Source organism: Cylas formicarius, unplaced genomic scaffold (assembly GCF_029955315.1).
Source record: "Cylas formicarius isolate icCylForm1 unplaced genomic scaffold, icCylForm1.1 PGA_scaffold_2__14_contigs__length_35257938, whole genome shotgun sequence".
Classification (NCBI taxonomy): Eukaryota; Metazoa; Arthropoda; class Insecta; order Coleoptera; family Brentidae; genus Cylas; species Cylas formicarius.
This window is the reverse complement of record NW_026844319.1, coordinates 25,529,727-25,548,270: the sequence shown is the minus strand read 5'-3', so window position 1 is coordinate 25,548,270 and position 18,544 is coordinate 25,529,727. Positions and strand designations below refer to the sequence as shown.

The window sequence follows — 18,544 nt, the reverse complement described above, 5'->3', positions numbered from 1 at the left end:
AATAAGAACACACAAATTAAACAATATAAGATAACTTTATTTCTACTTCTCTAACCTACTACATTTTTCGAGAATACATTTCCTCAACTCTACAAAACTAATGAATAATTTTTGTATTTGACTTACATTATATCAGAAAAGCGATTTTTGATATACTTAGACGTTGTGAGCTATGATTTTTTTAAAACCCTTTTCTCCGAAACCTCTTTTAATTTATTTATTACTATATAATGTTCACTAGAAATTAATACAAAAAATGTTGGCAAAATGGCACTGGTTTAAAACCCGAAATCCTTTTCCAAAATCTTACTTAGTTTTGAAAACAGTCCCTCTATTTTAGTTTGTTCTCTAGGAAACTAAATAAATTGAATTTATATTTGAATGTAGCATAATTACTAAAATTTTAAAATTAAAAACTGTTTAACCAAATCGGGAAAGTAAATTTTTTATGGTAGTAAATTTCAAGTCGCATTTCTGGACCATTTTATATAAAAATTCCTATGAACGTGTGTTTCAATAGAAGCAAAAAGATGTTTTGAGAATCTCACCATTCAAAAGCCAGTCTTTATTCATTCAAAATTGACTCATTGATAGGTGCTTAAACTTAGTGCGAAGCGACCCATATAATGGTTTGACAGAAAATTTATTGAAAAAAAACGTATAACTGATTAAAAAGAAAACAAAAAGATATACATTGACATCTTTCCTTACCGACACGCCTCTATTAAGAGGCTCTGTATACGGACGCCGATTATTTTGTTGGTTAAAAAATGGAACTGGAATTTCCCTTAACTAGGCAATAAGATAATGACGCTGCATATAGTAAAAATATCCTTTCGAAAAAGGTCACTTGTTAGTATATTAGCAGAAAATTTGTCTACTTGATAAATTCTAGCACACAATAACACTAGTTGTTACGCGCCGCAAAACAATCAATGAAACATTTACCATAAAAAATGATAGGTTTAAACATTGACGACAGAATTGTTATTGTTGATGCATCAGAAAAACAATGATCTTAAAAATGAAAATGAGAAAGTAATGCAGAATTTTTTAAATAACTTAATATGGCCGAACAACAAAGATTCAATTCGATTCGAACATGAAATAAAACAGAAATATTAAATTTTTAAACTAATTGTAATCGAAAAAAAAATTGTAACACAAGAAACAAGAAATACAAATGAAACGAAACCATTGCAGTTCCAACTATTTGACATTTTGGCTCACATAACAATAATAATAATAATAATAATAATAATAATAATAATAATAATAATAATAATAATAATAATATAATAGAATAGAATAGAATAGAACAGAATTTATTGGCCATTCAGATACGTCACAAAAACAACAAATGGTACGTCAAAGGTTAACAATACAAAAGAATTTATATATATAATATAAAAGGTTGTACAATTTTTGAGAACTAACACACTAACGCAGTGGTCTATTCAAGTGTAGTATGTTTGATCAACTCCAAGTATTCATTAATATCATAGAAAGGATTATCAGTAAAAAAACTTTTCATTCTCTTTTTAAATTGTCTGGTAGATTTTTTATATTATTTGGGAGAACATTATACAGTTTAACATTAATCTTATTGTTTTGTGAGGACGTCAGTCTGGAGTGAGGTGGGGTGATCATGTCAACATACCTAGTATTATACTCATGTCTATTGCCAAGTGTCCCATAGACATCCGCGTTTTCGTGAATATACAGGATGGATCGGTATATATAAGTAGAAGGCAGCGTCATAACCTGGAAGTCAGAGAAAATGGGCTTGCAGTGGGCAATCGGGTTGGCACCGCAGAGGACCCGCACAGCCTTCTTTTGCAAACGAAAAGCTCTTTCCGTATATCCAACCCCACCCCAAAGCACAATGCCATAAGACAGCACACTATGAAAAAGCCCAAAATAGGCTATCCTAAGGGCCGCCGGGGTTAGACAATGGCTGAGATGTCTCAGTAGGAACAGTCGCCGAGACAACGTTGCACAGACCTCATGAATCTGGCCTGACCATGACAGAGTCCTGTCAATTACGAATCCCAAGAGGGTTATATTATTTTGATACAGATAGTCGACTTTACTGCAGGAGAAGGTAAGTTCTTGAGTTTTTTGTTTATTGAGGACTAAGTTATTTGCAGAAAACCATTGCTGGAGAACATTTGTTGCTACGCTGACATCTTCACTAAGCATTCATTGATGCTTAGCTGTTAACAGAATGGCAGTGTCGTCAGCAAACAAGGTGACATTCGCATCTGGCACGGACAATGGCAGATCATTTATATAAATGATGAAGAGCAACGGCCCAAGAACCGAGCCCTGTGGGACACCGCAGCTCACTGGAAGAGCATCATCACTCGACACTCCACCAAACTCGACATACTGAAACCTGTTACTAATATACGATTTTATTAACTTTAGAGGGATACCTCTGACGCCATAAAATTTTAATTTGTTTAAGAGCACATCGTGATCGACGCAGTCAAACGCTTTCGTAAGGTCGTACAGAAGTGCCTTTGATACGTCGCCAGCATCGAAACCCCGCACCACACTGTTCACAAAGTGCATAAGTGCGATTCACACAGAAGTTTATTTTCCTCAAAAAACAGTGACAGGCGAGCCTTCAGGGCTTTCTCAATGACTTTACCGAATATAGGGGTAATTGCAATGGGCCTAAAGTTATTTGGTGTATGTTGATCGTCTATTTTGTGAATGGGAATTATTTTTGAAAGTTTTAGATCCGAAGGAAATACGCCACTCGAAAACACTGCGTTCGTTATGGCTGCCAGGGGACCCACGATGTACTCAATGGTGTGTTTCAATATTTTTGAATTTAAGCCGAAGCAATCGGTAGAACTTGAGTTGTTTAGACCCATAATAATGCCATACATCTCACTCTCAGAGACCGGGCTTAAGAAGAAAGATTTACACGGAGAGGGTGTTTTCGTAAGGTACACATATGGGTCACTGGATTTCCCAATGGATGATACTAGGTCATTTACTACCTTGGAGAAGTAAGAGTTAAATTCGTTGGGTGTGATTGAGTTGGGTATAGCCTTTGAGGCTCGGTTAGTTTCATGGTTAATCAAGGTCCAACAACTTTTGCTCATGTTGCTGGCTCTAGTTATAAAATTGGCATATGCCTTGGATTTTGTTTCTTTGATCATTCTTTTGTAGTTAGCATTAGCCAGTCTATACTCAGCCCAACTGTCGCGTGGGGAAAATATTCGACACTTGGCTTTTAAAAGCATCACGTGATCCCTCATAAGTTTGAGGTCACGATTGAACCAGACCACGGGGGAACGGAAGGAATTACTGCGCTTTACGACTTTAAAGTGATTCTGGATATTGGCGGTGAAGATATGAAGCAGTTCTTTTGTTGAGTTGGTCGGATCGGCGTTAGTATTAATAAAAGGTTCCCAATCGGTGCTCTCAAAACTTGTGCAGAGGTTATTCAGACCCGCCTGGGTAATTGGTCTGAATTGAATATGGTCATCGTGCACAGAGGAAACATCAAAGTGTAATTCCATAAAAACAGCGGAATGATCAGAGAGTGCTGGATCCTCACTGCCCGCAGTGAGGATCCAGGATAATAATAATAATAATAATAATAATAATAATAATAATAATAATAATAATATTTATTTTCCCGAAGATAACTACAACATTGTATAGGAATAGTCAAAATACATAACAAGTACAATATACATAGACAACCAAAAAACATTTACTCAAAAAAATTGACTATATAAAATTTTTTGGATAATAAAAATATTTTTAATCGTTTTTTTAGCTCCAAAAGCAGATTGTTAAAAATACGAATACCACTAACTTAAAATTCGATAAATTGTTATATACAATACAAAACAAAAATCAATAGACTCTCCAATGTGAGAATTTTGTACTGGGCAAATAAATCGCTACAAGATGTAAACTTGGGAATATGCGCAATACTCTTTAATATACGTTTTTGGGCCACAACGTAATCGGGACTCCACCTTCTCCTAGTGTAAATTAAGCAACTGTTGCCTACTTAAAATCTCACTAAGATTTATAAAAAGATCATTTACACTATTTATAGTTGAAATAAGAGTATCAGAATGTGACTTCCAATTTATACATTCATCCAAACTCAATCCTAGAAACCTCACAGTATCTCTATTTACGATAGGTTCATTACCTAAACAGATGTTAAAATTATCACATTGTTTCTAATAATTATGAAACCTTATAGTTTGGGTTTTACTTGCGTTGCGTACATGTCATCAATCTATCGAGTACCCCACAGCACTTCTCTGAGAGGTCATCGTCATTTCTATACTACAACACCAAAATATATCAGGTAAAATTGTCAAGACACAATTTACATATAATATGAAGAGTACAAGGCCTAAAACTGAAGTCTTGAGGGACACCCATCTCTATACATTGACTAGCTGAATTTACATTTTTTATTCTCTAAGGGATACAAATTGAGAACGATCTTCTAAAAAACTCCTGATCCAATCTAGAGGCTTACGCCTTATACCCGAAGCTTACAAAGCTTCCCAAGTTCCTTAAATCAACTGTGTCTAGTCATATCAGCATAACGGATCTTCGACCTGCATCAACACAATTCGATAACTCCTAGTTTGTACAGACCTGGTTATTGTATGCAGCCTCGGAGTAGAAAATCCAAGGGCCACAAATCTGGCCAGTTCCAGAGTCCTTTAACTTTTTTGTAAAGAAAATTAAAACTCAGACAAACTTAGTCAACTTAGTCAAAATCGACTACTTCGAATTTTGGTTAGTTTCATTGATTGGATAGAAAACATGAAATGGGAACTGTTGAGAGTAGGTTTTGGCAAAGGCAAACAATCGATTAAACTAAATTATGCATCATACCATACAATATTATATAGGGATCGTATATCAAAAAACGAAGATCTGCAGCTTTGAAAATGCTGTAATTTGTTGTTAAGGGATGAATCTTGCATTATATGGGCGATTTCCACTAGTTAAAAACGTTTAAAAAGCGCAGTGTTCAAAATAATGTTACATATTTGAAAGTAATCAAGATATTGAAGGAACCATTGAAAACAGGTATAAAGAAACATGAAGGTACCTAACATGAAATTTTGTCGTAAATCGATGATAAGGAAGATAGGCGCTGTAAGAGACTTCTGGGATACCCCGTACGATGGTAACTGTGTGCAGCCCCTCGCAGCCGACGCTGACTTAATATTGGGAGACTAAGTATTTTGAGATGGTCATCGTAAGATGTATGCTTAAGTTGTGGTGACCAGCGCGTAGCGGCTGGTTGCAAAACATCACAGTCACGCAATAGCCATGGGTTCCAGACTGGGGAAGCAAATTGCAGGATGGGGCGAATGTAAGTGGTAAAAAGTCTGTAAGCGATGCGAGAACTAGGATTTTTAAAAGTCTTTTTTAACAAAAGTAACGCGCAGTTTGCTTTCTTTGCAATATTTGATACATGTACAGAGCACGCAAGATCATTAGTTACTGTCACACCTAGGTTCAACTGAGAATCGACACTTGGCACAAAGTTTCCATTGATATAATAGTTCAAACCGGGATTGTTCTTGCCAACATGCAGCACAGAGCACTTTTGAGCATTCAGCCGCAATAGCCAAGTAGAACACCACTAGGAAATAGTATTCAAGTCTCTCTGCAATACGTCCGCATGTGTTGAACGATTTTCAAATAATTTAGTGTCATCAGCATACGCGCTCACATGAGAATCAATGCTGGAGAGCAAATCCACGGTATACACTAAGAATTGCACTGGTTGCAGCACCTATCCCTGGGGAACACCACTAGGCACGTTTTGTGGCAGTGAAAAAGCATTACCAATTCGAACTCTGAACGACCGGTGACTTAAAAATGCCGCTATCCACTCTAGCAGTTTACCCCCCACTCTGACCTTTACAAGTTTGAATAACCAGCGTCGATTTGCTGAAGTCAAGGTAAATAATATCCACCGGGTCACCTGAGTCAAGAGATAATGTCCACTGATTCAAGCATGTCCATGTATTTGATATGACTGATCTGCCGGCAACAAGGCCATGCTGCGATGTAGGCGTAATATGGCAGTCGATCAAAAACGATAACAGCCGATTTACTATAAGGCGTTCAAGAACTTTACATATAATACACACTAGGCTGATACGGCCTTAATATAAAACGTGGAGCTTATCACCCTTTTTATAAATCGGTGTTACAGTTGCGGATAACCACTGATATTCTGTGATTATTTTTTTCTACTCTCGTCTGTAAAATACCCAATTACACACTGATCTCGCGTGCGGGAAGCGTCACTTTACCACGTCAGTTTCGTTTCCTACGGATCCGAACCACTTCGGACAGTTCCGGGATTTCACCGCACCGGTTTAGGAGGACGCCTTTAATTTTGACGTTTGTCGATTCTGACGGTCATGTCAGTGAATGTATTCGTGTTCTTTTGGGAAAATGGACTCAAAAACTAGAAAAAGTGAATAAACTCGTGAGTCAAATGAAGTTTATCGCACTTGTTGCATAATATACCACGAACATATATTAAAATTTCGAAGTGTTTTTCGGCACTACAATAAACGGCGAAAATCAACAGAGGGTCCGTTTATAAGACGCTTCGCCGATTATTTTCACTTTTGCGAGCGCTAAAATATTGGGCGACTGATTTTAACCTAACCGAAAATCTTGCAAACCTTTCGTTCGTGCGATTCAGCTTGGCGAAACAACAAAAATGCACGCACGCACATATACGTGACACAATACAAGCGTATTATGCAAATCGGAGGTGCACCCCGTGCTGTCTCTTCCGGCAATTTTTCAATAAGCCTCATTTGAATACGAGCGAAATAGTCATACACATGGCTCTCTTTTATCCTGATCTCTGCGCGCGAGGAGGGTCCTTTGCTATACGGCTGCTGCTGCTGCTGCTCTCTCCGCCGTTGCTCTGAATTATATTCAAATGAACTCGGCGATTTATCATTTTTTCCGGCACAATCCGTTCGTTAAACTGCCTACCTGCATTTCAAAGCGACAAACCAGCGGCGGACCACCCAGCGCACTGCTCAACTCTCTCGTATATTCATTTTACGTATTTTATTTATTTCCCTTGATGAACCGATTTGGGAAGATCGAATGCGTGGAAAGGGCACACCACAAAAATAAATAAGAAATCACCAAATTTAGAGACGTTAAACAACATAGTCTTCCTCCACACCATTCTAATACGTTTCGCATCCTACCCTGATCAGAAACGCATAAAAGCTGCTCACCATCTTGAGCTAGAAATTATTGGAATGTGGTTTCGGTTTGGTGGGTGGAAATGCCTCAAAAAAAAAAGAAATAAGTTCCAATTTTCCAGAAATGTTTGGCTTTTAATGCAGGTGAGCTTGCGTGCCATTCTCCAACTATTTGCTTTCATTCCCTGGTTTCTAGCTGACGATGATGGTGTAAACACCTTATGCGTTTTTACTTTGTTTATATTAGTTAACCTTGAGTTGAAAATATAGACAATATAAAAAATACACGAAATCTATGTCTAATTAAGTTTAGCTTTTAGCTTTTTAGGTTGGTTACGCCCTTGATACTCCAGAGGAGTTATTTTTTACAGTTCTCGACACATTCACTGTAGGCCTGTGGACAGAAGGACAAGATTTTCTCTAGAGGGATTTTTGATTAAAATTTTGACTTATTTTATAATTGCGTATTTACTTTTGCGGTATCATGTGGGTCATTTGGAGAAGAAGAGACAGATTTATGGAAAACCTCGAACAAACATAAACTAAATCATTGAAAGCGATCGTCACTAGCATAAATTTTAAGGACTGATTTTGTTGTTTTCATTAGTTGCTTCACAATTTTAATAATAATATTTAGCTCAAAAAATAATAAATATTAAAACTTTAGTTAGTCCTTCATCATCACATGGAATAATAAAAAGGATTGTGGGTGGTACAAACTTTGAGCAGTATGAATCCTTACATAATTTTTTCCAGTCCACCAAAGCGGCTTGTTGAGCAATGGTTAAATGTAACTTTAAGACATCAGTTTAGTTTAGCTCTAGCTACGATTATAGAAGTGGTCTGATGTTTTCGGTGGATTTTAGCCTTTGACGATTGTCAGTTTTGATGATGAATATTTTCGTGCTGTTTTGAAGTAATGTAGACTAATACTAATGTTCATAGAAAAAGTATAAACCTTCCATTACAAAATACCAACAAAAATGTTCATCATATATTGTGTATTATTCGAAACAGTATGAACAGCATGGTTAAGAACAACTAATGCCACAACAACTGTTTAAGCGAAGGCGGCAGCCGTCTTGCAAATAATGTTACTTAAGCAGGACGCATATAATAAAACAAATTATATAACTTTTCAATAATGAAATAAAATAAAGCAAATTCACGGACTACAGCCGAAACGGTAAAGTCTGTTCATAGATAAAAGACGGTGACTTACTGATACGAATTAAGGAAAGACGCGGGCAAGCTGTATGAATGAAATATGGCCGAACAGGTCCGTACTTTGCTTAGAATTTAATTATTTGGGGTTTTGTTAGGATAGATACTAAACAATATTTATTTATGTATTTATGTTTCAATCTAAAATAAAATTACAAATTATTTTTATTACCTACTTAAATTACTTAAAATTATTCAGATAATGTATCAGTATCACTAACGCTATCATCGCCTGTTCTAATTATTATTTGTTCTATATTATTTGCAATATGAATATACGATTGTTCTGCTTTTTCTATACGTTGAACAGAATTTGCCCAACTTTGTGGAGGGATGTTAAAAACTTCGTTTTTTATAAGTTTGAGGACATTGGAGTGAACACGAGGAAAAACATTGTTACGACAAATGGCAGATTTCAGTTGGTGCCAAACCTGTTCAATGGGATTAAATATACCGTGGTAAGGTATGGATGTACGCCCTTGATTTTTTGCATAATTATCACAGACATATTCCTTTTGCAGGTTCAAGCTTTGTAGGACCTCAGTTAATTACTTTTTGGTCTAATCTTCTTGAAAATATATGTCGTTATTATACTTGTAGTTTTGGATTGTTTCTTTTGTGTCACATGAGGAAGGGGTTTTAGTCAACTGTCTACTGTGATAACTTGCATTGTCCATTACAATGATGCTATTAGGAGGAATGTTTGAAACTAGTTTGTTTTTAAACCAACTTTCAAATAAATCAGCGGTGGTGTGTTCATGGTAATCCAGAGGACAATCTTTAATATTTTTCGCAGACAGAGAAAGTCCATTTGGAATCCAACTATCTTTAGAGACAGCATGCAAAATAGTTATTCTTTTACCTCTTTTTTATGGCGCGTTTGTTTAACACTTATCAGTTGAGTCAACCCAACCCTTTTCCGGGGTATCATAAGTGTCGAACCAGGTTTCATCCAAGTAAATAATTGACCTTTGTTACTCGTATAACTGGTAAATTTTACGCCGTATTATATCTTGATCACTTTCATCTACACTCGAGAAAATATCTGCATCGCTTCTTTTTTTCCTCGCTGAAATGGGATTATTCACAATTTTCCATACAGTTGATGTTGGAATTTTCGTCAATGTGGCCGTTTCTTCTAAAGATACTTGCTTGCTGGCACCACGTTCAATGAGAGTCAAATAAACATTGTTTATAACTTCCTTAGTCTCAATAGAATAGTGTTTTCTACATTTGGGCGGTAGCATCTCCTGAGATACACTAGACTCGCATATATTTTGCATAATTCGCACACGATTTACTAATAAACTTAAACTAAGTAGTATACCAAACCAAAGAATAATAAACACAGATAGGTATAAAATTATTTTCTATTACGGACCACAATTTTACCTGAATTTAAATTCCGAAATTTTATATAATAATCTTGTTCCATTGTATGATGATGACCATCCTTGGAAAATCAAATTCAAAAGCAATTGGTCACTTTCTTATATCTATGAACAGACCATAACAGAATAGTAAACGGTGGCTAAGTGAAGTGGGTTTTAATATGAAGCAAATGAGTAAGGTGGGTTTAATTTCTTCAATTATTTTGCTTTGATATACTCTAGACCTGTGATATCCAACATTATTTAGAAAAATAATATTGGATGTTGCTAAAAATAATGTTAGAAAAATAGATCAGCAATTAAACCAAACGTTACTCTAACAGACAAACGAAACTTAGAATGGAGTAACATTGAACCAATGCTCTATCCCGTCGATGAGCCGCCGCTGTACATGAGAACACACCACCCGGCCAGTTTTCAACCCTTCTCCGTCGTATACCTGCTGCTTTGCATATGACGCAAGGTTGTCTTGAATCCAACGCACCCGGGACAGATTCACCCCTATTCAAAGACGTCCTGTTTCCCGGTCAACTTCCGCGCGGCGGTGTTCTCTTTTCAGGTATATAGAGACGGATGGGACGGCTGCTTTCTTAATGACTTGGTATTGTGTTCGGTTTTTATTTCATATAGAAGGGGAACGAAAACAAAATTAATGTCTTTTTGGGTCTGTTCAGAAAGGCATGTGCTCGTTCTTGTTTCTCCAAAGTCTAGAGAATGGAATGAAATAAACTATCATGCCAATTTATCCGTACTTTACCAATATATAACCCTTTGCCTGCCTCTCATTGCAAATTTATGTTGCTCTCTTCCATTAAGAAATTAAATATAAACTTCTATCAAATCTCAATCATAAAAAAAACAACAAATTGGATTAATGTTAAATTTAATAATCTCATCGATTTCTGCAAACAATTAGGGGACATTGTTTTATATTTTATTTTAAATTTGATGGTTTTTGGCTTTCCGATTATATTGGATAGTTTTGCGGTAATTTGGCGTTGATAGTTTTATTGCGCGAAATGCCGTTGACTTAAAGTCCTCGAGGCTTAGTTAAAAATTTTGGGAAAATCTTTCAGAGATGTCAAATATTTGAACATAAAGACCCATAAACTTGCGTTTTTGTAGAGTTTTTTCAGTTGTATAATTTTATCGGTAAATGGCAGACACCGCATTTTATTGAGAGTTCTGGAAAGATTTATTTCTCGAATACACTGGCGTTGGCATCGAATGGCAATTGTCGCTTTTAACTATTTTGCACAACATTGCCTTGAATTAATTTCACATGTATTATTTATTGTAATAATAATCCTTTTCTGGTAAATAAGTCAGTTCTTCGGATGACCCTGAAGTTCACAAAGAGTTAAAATTTAGGAAAATTTGAGGGGTCAAATTAATGCCGATAATATTATGTTAAATTTTGAAAAAGAAGGATGGAAGTACAGATTTTATTTCAGCTCAAATATTCTTACTTTTTTCTAAAATTCATGTTGTATTTTTTCAAAAATAAAATTCCATATTTCAAGAATATTACCTAAACACTAAATTTTTTCAGTCTCATTTACCTTAAAACTATTTACGGTTATTTCATAGAATTCTTACTCTACCACGGTTGATTGACCTTTGCGTTGACATATACAGGGCACTAGCCTACGTGTATTGTTCTCGCTGTAGCAACCAAAAATTACTTTACTAAACCTATCTGTAAATTGGGCATTGACCTTTATTTACGTAAATAAAACAATGCAATGCAGGAAAAAGAAATTTACTTTAATTCTATTTACAAAATATAACAAAATTAAGTTAACGAAAAGAAAGACTTTTAATATAAATTAAGGTAGGTTTTTCAAATTACGTTACACTAACCTAAGGATAGGTGATGTAATTTGTTTGTTTTGTCCAGTATATTTTAATTATACATTTAGTTAAGCCATTTAATGGTTTGTCTTTCTAAAATGCAAATGTCCCCTTTTTTGAAAGAGACAGTTAACAATAATCATTATTTTAAGTTTAACCAATACCTTTAACGACATTTTGTCGTCTACAGTAACTAGTCAAATGTGTTCGGAAAAACTGAAAGTTAAACTTTAATCAACTTTAATTTTCTAGCTATATAGAATTTTAAATTTTCTCGTTTATGACGTTTTGTGTTAGACGAACCCTTCCAAAAATATGAAATATTAAACACAACATAAAGCAATTTTCACTACGTCATTTTGGAGAAGTTTCCTAAATAAACCAAGTGCAGCGAAGTTTCTGTCCGATAATTTTAACAAAGTTCTATGAGATTGTCCTTTTTATGGAGAATTGTTTAGATAAATTTGTCTTTAAAAAGTTTTTATCGTTTTTATAATAAGATTGTATTGCATTTTCGTTTTCTGCATTAGCAAAGTCCATTTTCAACTACAGATGTTGACAAATTAAAACAATTTAGTCGCGTGTTTGTGGAATTAGTTGGTCACTTTTATTACATAATTTGAAATAGGTTATACAGGAAAACAAGAAAAAGCTAATATGGCGTCCTTAACAAAAATTTAAGTTGCTGTTGATCTAAAGGCTGCTGCACACGATCCGGCATTCCTGTCAATTCGAACTGAACAGCCCGCCTGAACATGTAATGTTCCGGTCGAACTGTCAGTTAAGACTGTTCAGGCGGACGGAGAAAATTCAAAACTAATATTTACACCATCCCGTACGTTTTTTTTAATTTCTTTTTACCCAAAGCAACTACTAAGCCGAGAAGTGCTAACGCGTCGTCGTCAGTAAAGGCCATGATGATGATTGAGACTGATATTTCATTTGCGCCTGAACGTGTGGAGGGTGGTCAGTCCATCAGGCAACCGATCTCCAGACGGACTGTTCAGTTCGAACTGACAGGCCTGCCGGATCGTGTGTAGCCGGCTTAAGAAAATAGAAGCGCCATGCCAAACTCCAGACAAAACCAAATCGTAGCGACACACGTATTTCGCAATTCGTGCACGGTAAAATTCTCACCAATTTGCCTTTTTCTTTTTTGTCTCCCGTATTTCAAAAGACAAACGACAGGAGAATATCAAATGTCGGACAAGTAGACATGTTTTACATGTCGGTTCGTTAGCGTTTGCGTGTATTTTTTGGATTTTCGAGTTGGTTTTGCTCGAATGTGATCTGACTACTATATTTTTGGTAAACGTCGGAAAAATAAACAGAGTGTGGCGGAAAACCGTGGCAAAAATTTTCTCCTATCAACTTATTCGGAACGCACTAAACGAAAACGTTTCATTATTTGTCATTTGTCAAACTGCGGAAAAGTTTCCTGCTCAGTATTCTCTAGACATTTTTTGGGAAAATCACTCGAATTTATCGAATTGGTTTTCGTCTATTTCTTGCAATTTTTTAGCGTTTTTAGAGTTTTAACTTCAAATAATTTCTAACTAAGTAAAGTTTATAATTTTTCAAAAAATCAGCAATACTTTGTTCCAATTTGTAGCCGTTTTTTTTTTATTTTTTGGCGGTTGTCAAAATTTATAATAACGTGATGAAAATTTGGCTATTACAGCTTTTAAAAAAATTGCATTCGCTGCCCGATGTGCGCGGAACCATCGTTCCAATTGACGAATGATACACAAAATGAGACACGTGTGAAAACGAATGGGATGTCGGATCAAAACAATTTTTTCGACGATGAAAATTTGATTATTCAAAATATTCCGTATAAAAAATGGGACCGAATTTTGCAAAGTGCCCCCTTTTTAATAACGGTTGCGAAATAATGTCCCATATAATTTTGATCAGTTGCACCACATCTATATAACAACAAACGATGCAAAAACATTTGTTTTTGTAGATGTGATTTCGGCTTGATAAAATTTGATGGGAGTCACCTGGGATAGGGTACTTTTGTTTCATTAAGTTTTAGGCCAGTAAGTAAGACCTGTTTTAAATAAACAAGTTGTGTACCTGTAAAGTGTAAATATTTAATGATTTAAAGATAGTGATATTTAATGATATAAATCTCCAATTTTCTCAACTGCGCCTTATCATTTGCACATTAGGTTAGTCGTGAATTGAAAGCATCAACTGGCGATGTAGAAACTATTGCAAAACGTAAAAGAGACGAGGAACGTTCGGAGACTACTAGAAATGTACAATTTGTCCAATAAGTGCAAGATGTTGCTCACGAAATCTCTTCAGAATCCATAAGAGCCATTGCGAGGGACCTTAATGTCTCTAAGGGTCCAGTCCGTCTAATCCGTCGAAAACTGCCGCCTAGATTATGCGCAGAGGGCAGTTTATGTCAACACAAACTCGGAATCAGACACAAGATTGGATGGCCGAAAGTTTTTATCACCCCAAATTTATGGCCACCTAGCTCCCCAGATTTTAATCCCCTTAATTATTACGTATGGGGCGCACTTGAAACCAATAAACATCCCCATAACACTATTTCATCGCTGAAGGATGTTGTAACGACGATAATGATGAACATGAAGAAAGAGCATTGGATTCCGCCATGCAGTCGTTTCCGATCTCGGATTTTGTCCATTATTGCCGCTAATGGAAATTTTATTGAATAATTAGATGGTGTAAGAGTCAATTAACGTTATGTAAAAAGTACATGGAATTATAATCATTTCTGCAATAAATGTAAATAAATAAATTTTAATAATAATTTGTCCTCAAATGTCGTACGCACCCTGTAGATATTATCGCTTTAGTAATACTAATACTTTTCTTTTAATACTTTTTATCAGTATTAAATTCCCACTTCAAATTATTTAATTCTTGATATCGCCGAAACTACTGCTAAAATCAACTATCATCTATAATAATAAAATTCTCGATTGAGGTAAGTCGCGTTCGATCGTTATATTCGGCTGTCAAGAACTGGGGGCAACTTTTACGGACACTCTGTATGTTACTCTCAGTTCCTTACACAATTGGTTCATCTTTTTCTAAGCTTCAAAGAGTACTGCATTTAACAGATGTTCCGACTTATTTTTATGAGAGCTATTTAAAGAAAGAATTATAGGGACGCGTGACCCAAATCTGCGATTTTTGTTCCTTTTATTAACTTACTATTATTGGATAGGTAACTTATATCAAAAAATAAATTCAATTTTTATTGAATACGATAAACACGCCCTTATCAAATTCCGTTCTACTGTTTATCCTCAAAAAGTGGATCCGGGTAACAACCAACGACACACAATAAACGAAAAATACAAAAACACACATGAGAACCCCCGCCCGACCCCCCACGAAACCCTCGGATATGCCGAACCCCCTACACACATCACCCTCATACAACATGTCCGCCTCTCCCCCGCGCGCCATTGTTAGAACGGCATGTATTAAAAATAAAATCGATGATATAACGATACCGGCGGTGGGCAGAGAGGAACGGAAAACCCACCCCCACCATCCCCTCACAATACATGACGATCGACACTTTTTTCGATGCGTTTTTAACTCGTTTTCGCGCGGGAATCGGCCAGATTGAAATACCAGTCGACTCGGTGTCGAGACGATCTTCTTAATTACTGAGCCCTAATTGCTGCCAAAACTTTGAGGGAAATGAGAAGAACGACGGCGTTGCCAAACCTATCTGCTTCACGCAGCGCGGTCTAAATGAAAGCAACCCTTTTATTCGTTTAGATATATACCTAAATAGCTTTACTTCTATTGTATGTCGATCCTTAACAACATACGTAATGTATGCTATTAAAGGTTCGTTTTAATCATTTATTCGTATTTAAAATTTATATTTTCACAGGTTTCTGGTCTTAAGTTTTGTGTACGACATCGTTTAAATGTTTATGGCATAAAAATATTTTTTTATGCCTTATTCTAAATGGCTTACTCCAGCAGTTCTGGTATTTAGTGCCATTCTGGAGTAAAAAAAAAATTTTGTGTAGGACCGGTTGACATCATTCCAATCGGTTTGGTATTTACTATATACTAATATCTACTTATACGTTATAGTGTTTTGCTAACTTGTGGTGTTGTTCAGTAAATTTACATATAAACTTCAACTGCACGTCAGTAAAAATTGACGGCACCCATTAACTCAAATATATATCCGACACGAATAACGCGCAAACTGGCAACGCCGCGGCGTCGTGCAATCTCCGCGCCGTCGTACGGCGCCATCTTGGTCCTGCGCTTTTTGGCGACGGGGTGCGCCGGATTCGCGATCGTCTTCAGCTTTTCTTCGAGCTTACCGAGTTTTCCTCGTTTATCCTCGTCTCACCGACGCTAGGCGTCGTTCGTCTTCGTCAGCGTCGCTGCGAAACACTTTCTTGGTGAGTTTTGGTAATTTTCGCAGGCATTCGCCGACTTTCCCCCTTTCCGTAAAGCTCGGGTGCTCTCGAGTCGCGAGTCCCGCTTGTTTTTTGATGTAGGTTAGGTTTCGGTGTCGAATTTTCTTTGAAATCGTAGTTTTATTAAAATTTAGAATATTTGGTTTCGTCCAATTTTTAATTCTTGAATTGTATCGGTATTTTTCCCTATATCCCAAAGCCATCCCCCTCCAGTTGTCGGCGATACTGTGGCACGTGTTCGCGTCTTCTGTTGCGCCGCTGAAGCGTCCAGCAGCAGATCTGCAACAAGAGAGGTAAGATTTATCGTCACTTATGCGCACGTGTCTTGGGGCTAATTAATTTACTCGTCGAAAAATTATAGATAACATAAACTTAGTGATAATACTGTTTATGCCTTAAAGGGATCAAATATGCATTTTCTTTCTTAGTTTTCAAGGTAGAAAAGTCAAAATTAAGACGTTGTCATGTAATGGGGCGTAATGTAACTTAGGAGCATGTTCCTCGGATTGAAATAAGAAAAAAAGTTGATATAATCATTTGTTCCAAAACGTTTTGTTTTCCAGGCACAGGGTGTTAAAGGTTTATTTAATTTTTGTTTTTTTTTTCGTTTGTCTCCCACAATTTCACACTTTATTAGCTGAAATTTGGTATAGTAGTTAGATATTAAAAACACAGAGCGGTAATTTTTTCCAGAAATCCATCTGAACGCCTTACGTTGAGACAAAAGAAAAGTTTATGTTAGGGTGAGTCATTTTACTCGTCAATTAAAAATCACTTTTGTTGATACGTATTAATAAAATTTCAAAGGATTTACAAAAACTTACAACTGCATAAACTGCATATTATTGAAATATTAATTATTTTTGGATTCAATTTCTTTGATTTTTTACCCTCTAACTTATTACCCCACAATCCAGCATGAGATTTAAAAAAAAGTAATTGTGATTTTCAAGCATTTTTTGAGGGCGTCCGTTTAAATGAAGCACTTTTTATTTAGACCTAAGCGTTGTATTATTCTAAATAATGTGTTTTTCATGTATAAATTTCAGTCAATTTTTTTGAAAATGGTGGGGGACTAATTATCAAAATAATATAGTTTTTTGGACGCGTGTTTACAAAAACTTTTTTTTTGTATCAAGCTGAGCAACGGGCCTCTAGTTTAGTGCTGTGTATTAATGAATCGCCCTATATAGCGTTAATGATCATTAAATGTTTGTCTTTCGTTACAAAATTTTCCAATTTAATAAAAAATTGCGTATCAGCCAGAATACACTCCTGATATGGCTAACAAGAGTAATTAAAAAAACAGTTTAGACTATTAAAAAAATTTCACAGTGTTGCCTTTTTAATTGTTAGTTTCACAGTTTTTATGACTAATAGAGAACCACACAAAAAATCAGCCAGAACGAACGTTTTTGCAAAAAAGCTCTGCCATTTAAAATTAATAATATTTTAAAGTAGTGTTCTGATTGGGGCTTAATGGTTTAAAATGTTACATGTTGTTTAGCGATACACTTGCCTCAGGTATTTTATTCAACATACTTAATAAAAATTGGGATTGACTGTTTTACTTGATGCGACAAAATTTATTAATTTATAATTTTATTAATTCGTCTTTCGTGTACAAGGTCCACCTGAGATTTTCAGAGAAGTGATTCTAAATTATTGTTATTAATTTCAGGAGGTTCTAAAGTTACGTCATCAATTGCTGGTCCTTTTTTAGTCAGTGTAAACCTTCAAAAATAGGAAAGAGTTTATCGCGTAACCAATCAATTTATTAATTAGCTAATTAAACCACTTTTTATCTGTTTTTTTTGTAAACGTGTTTGGAAATTTAGAAGCAAAATGTATAGAAAGAAACAACTTATTACTCATTCATATTTTTATTGTATTGTATATATGATACACCGCCACTGCGGCTTGAAAACATTACGGCAAATTAATCTCCACGATATATTAGCCGAGGTGCGTCAACTACAACAAAAAACTTTTATGCGTATTATTAGGTATTTCCATTGTATCGGAACAAAAACGATCCCTTTCCAAAAACACATTTAATAAGGTCTTCGCGGCCGCCCGAATGTCTTGATGGCCATAATGAATTCGTGTTTTGTGATATCCCCACGGAATTATTGTTATTAAAGTTCGATTAGCATTAGGGCGAAGTTTTCTGGGGGGGCAATTTTGGTCAATCGAGGTGCAAAGTTTAACTGCCATTGAGTATTAAAAGGGCATTAGGTTCGCCACGAGTGTGTTCCATTTTGTTTCTGTTCAGTCTGCTGCGAGCGACTGTAATGAGTTATTATAAATGAATTGAAGCCGTAATCGTACATAACATTTTAGAGATACTGGATATAATAATTTGGTATTAATT

General features: G+C 35.7%; 1 protein-coding gene and 1 long non-coding RNA gene across 2 annotated transcripts in view; one reads left to right on the top strand and one right to left on the bottom strand.

Moving 5' to 3' along the window:
- The first annotated feature begins 1,570 nt into the window (after nt 1-1,570).
- On the top strand, nt 1,571-3,577 carry LOC132698321 (uncharacterized). The gene is made up of 3 exons (XR_009618357.1): nt 1,571-2,104; nt 2,151-2,697; nt 2,748-3,577. It is a non-coding gene; the product is annotated as an uncharacterized LOC132698321 (long non-coding RNA).
- Nucleotides 3,578-16,019: 12,442 nt separating this feature from the next.
- LOC132698670 (uncharacterized) overlaps nt 16,020-18,544 on the bottom strand; it is a 34,437-nt gene continuing 31,912 nt past the window's right edge. The window contains exon 3 of the mRNA XM_060664863.1: nt 16,020-16,449. Within this exon, the coding sequence (XP_060520846.1) occupies nt 16,086-16,449 (364 nt within the window). The 3' untranslated portion in view covers nt 16,020-16,085. The remainder of the gene's footprint in view (nt 16,450-18,544) is intronic.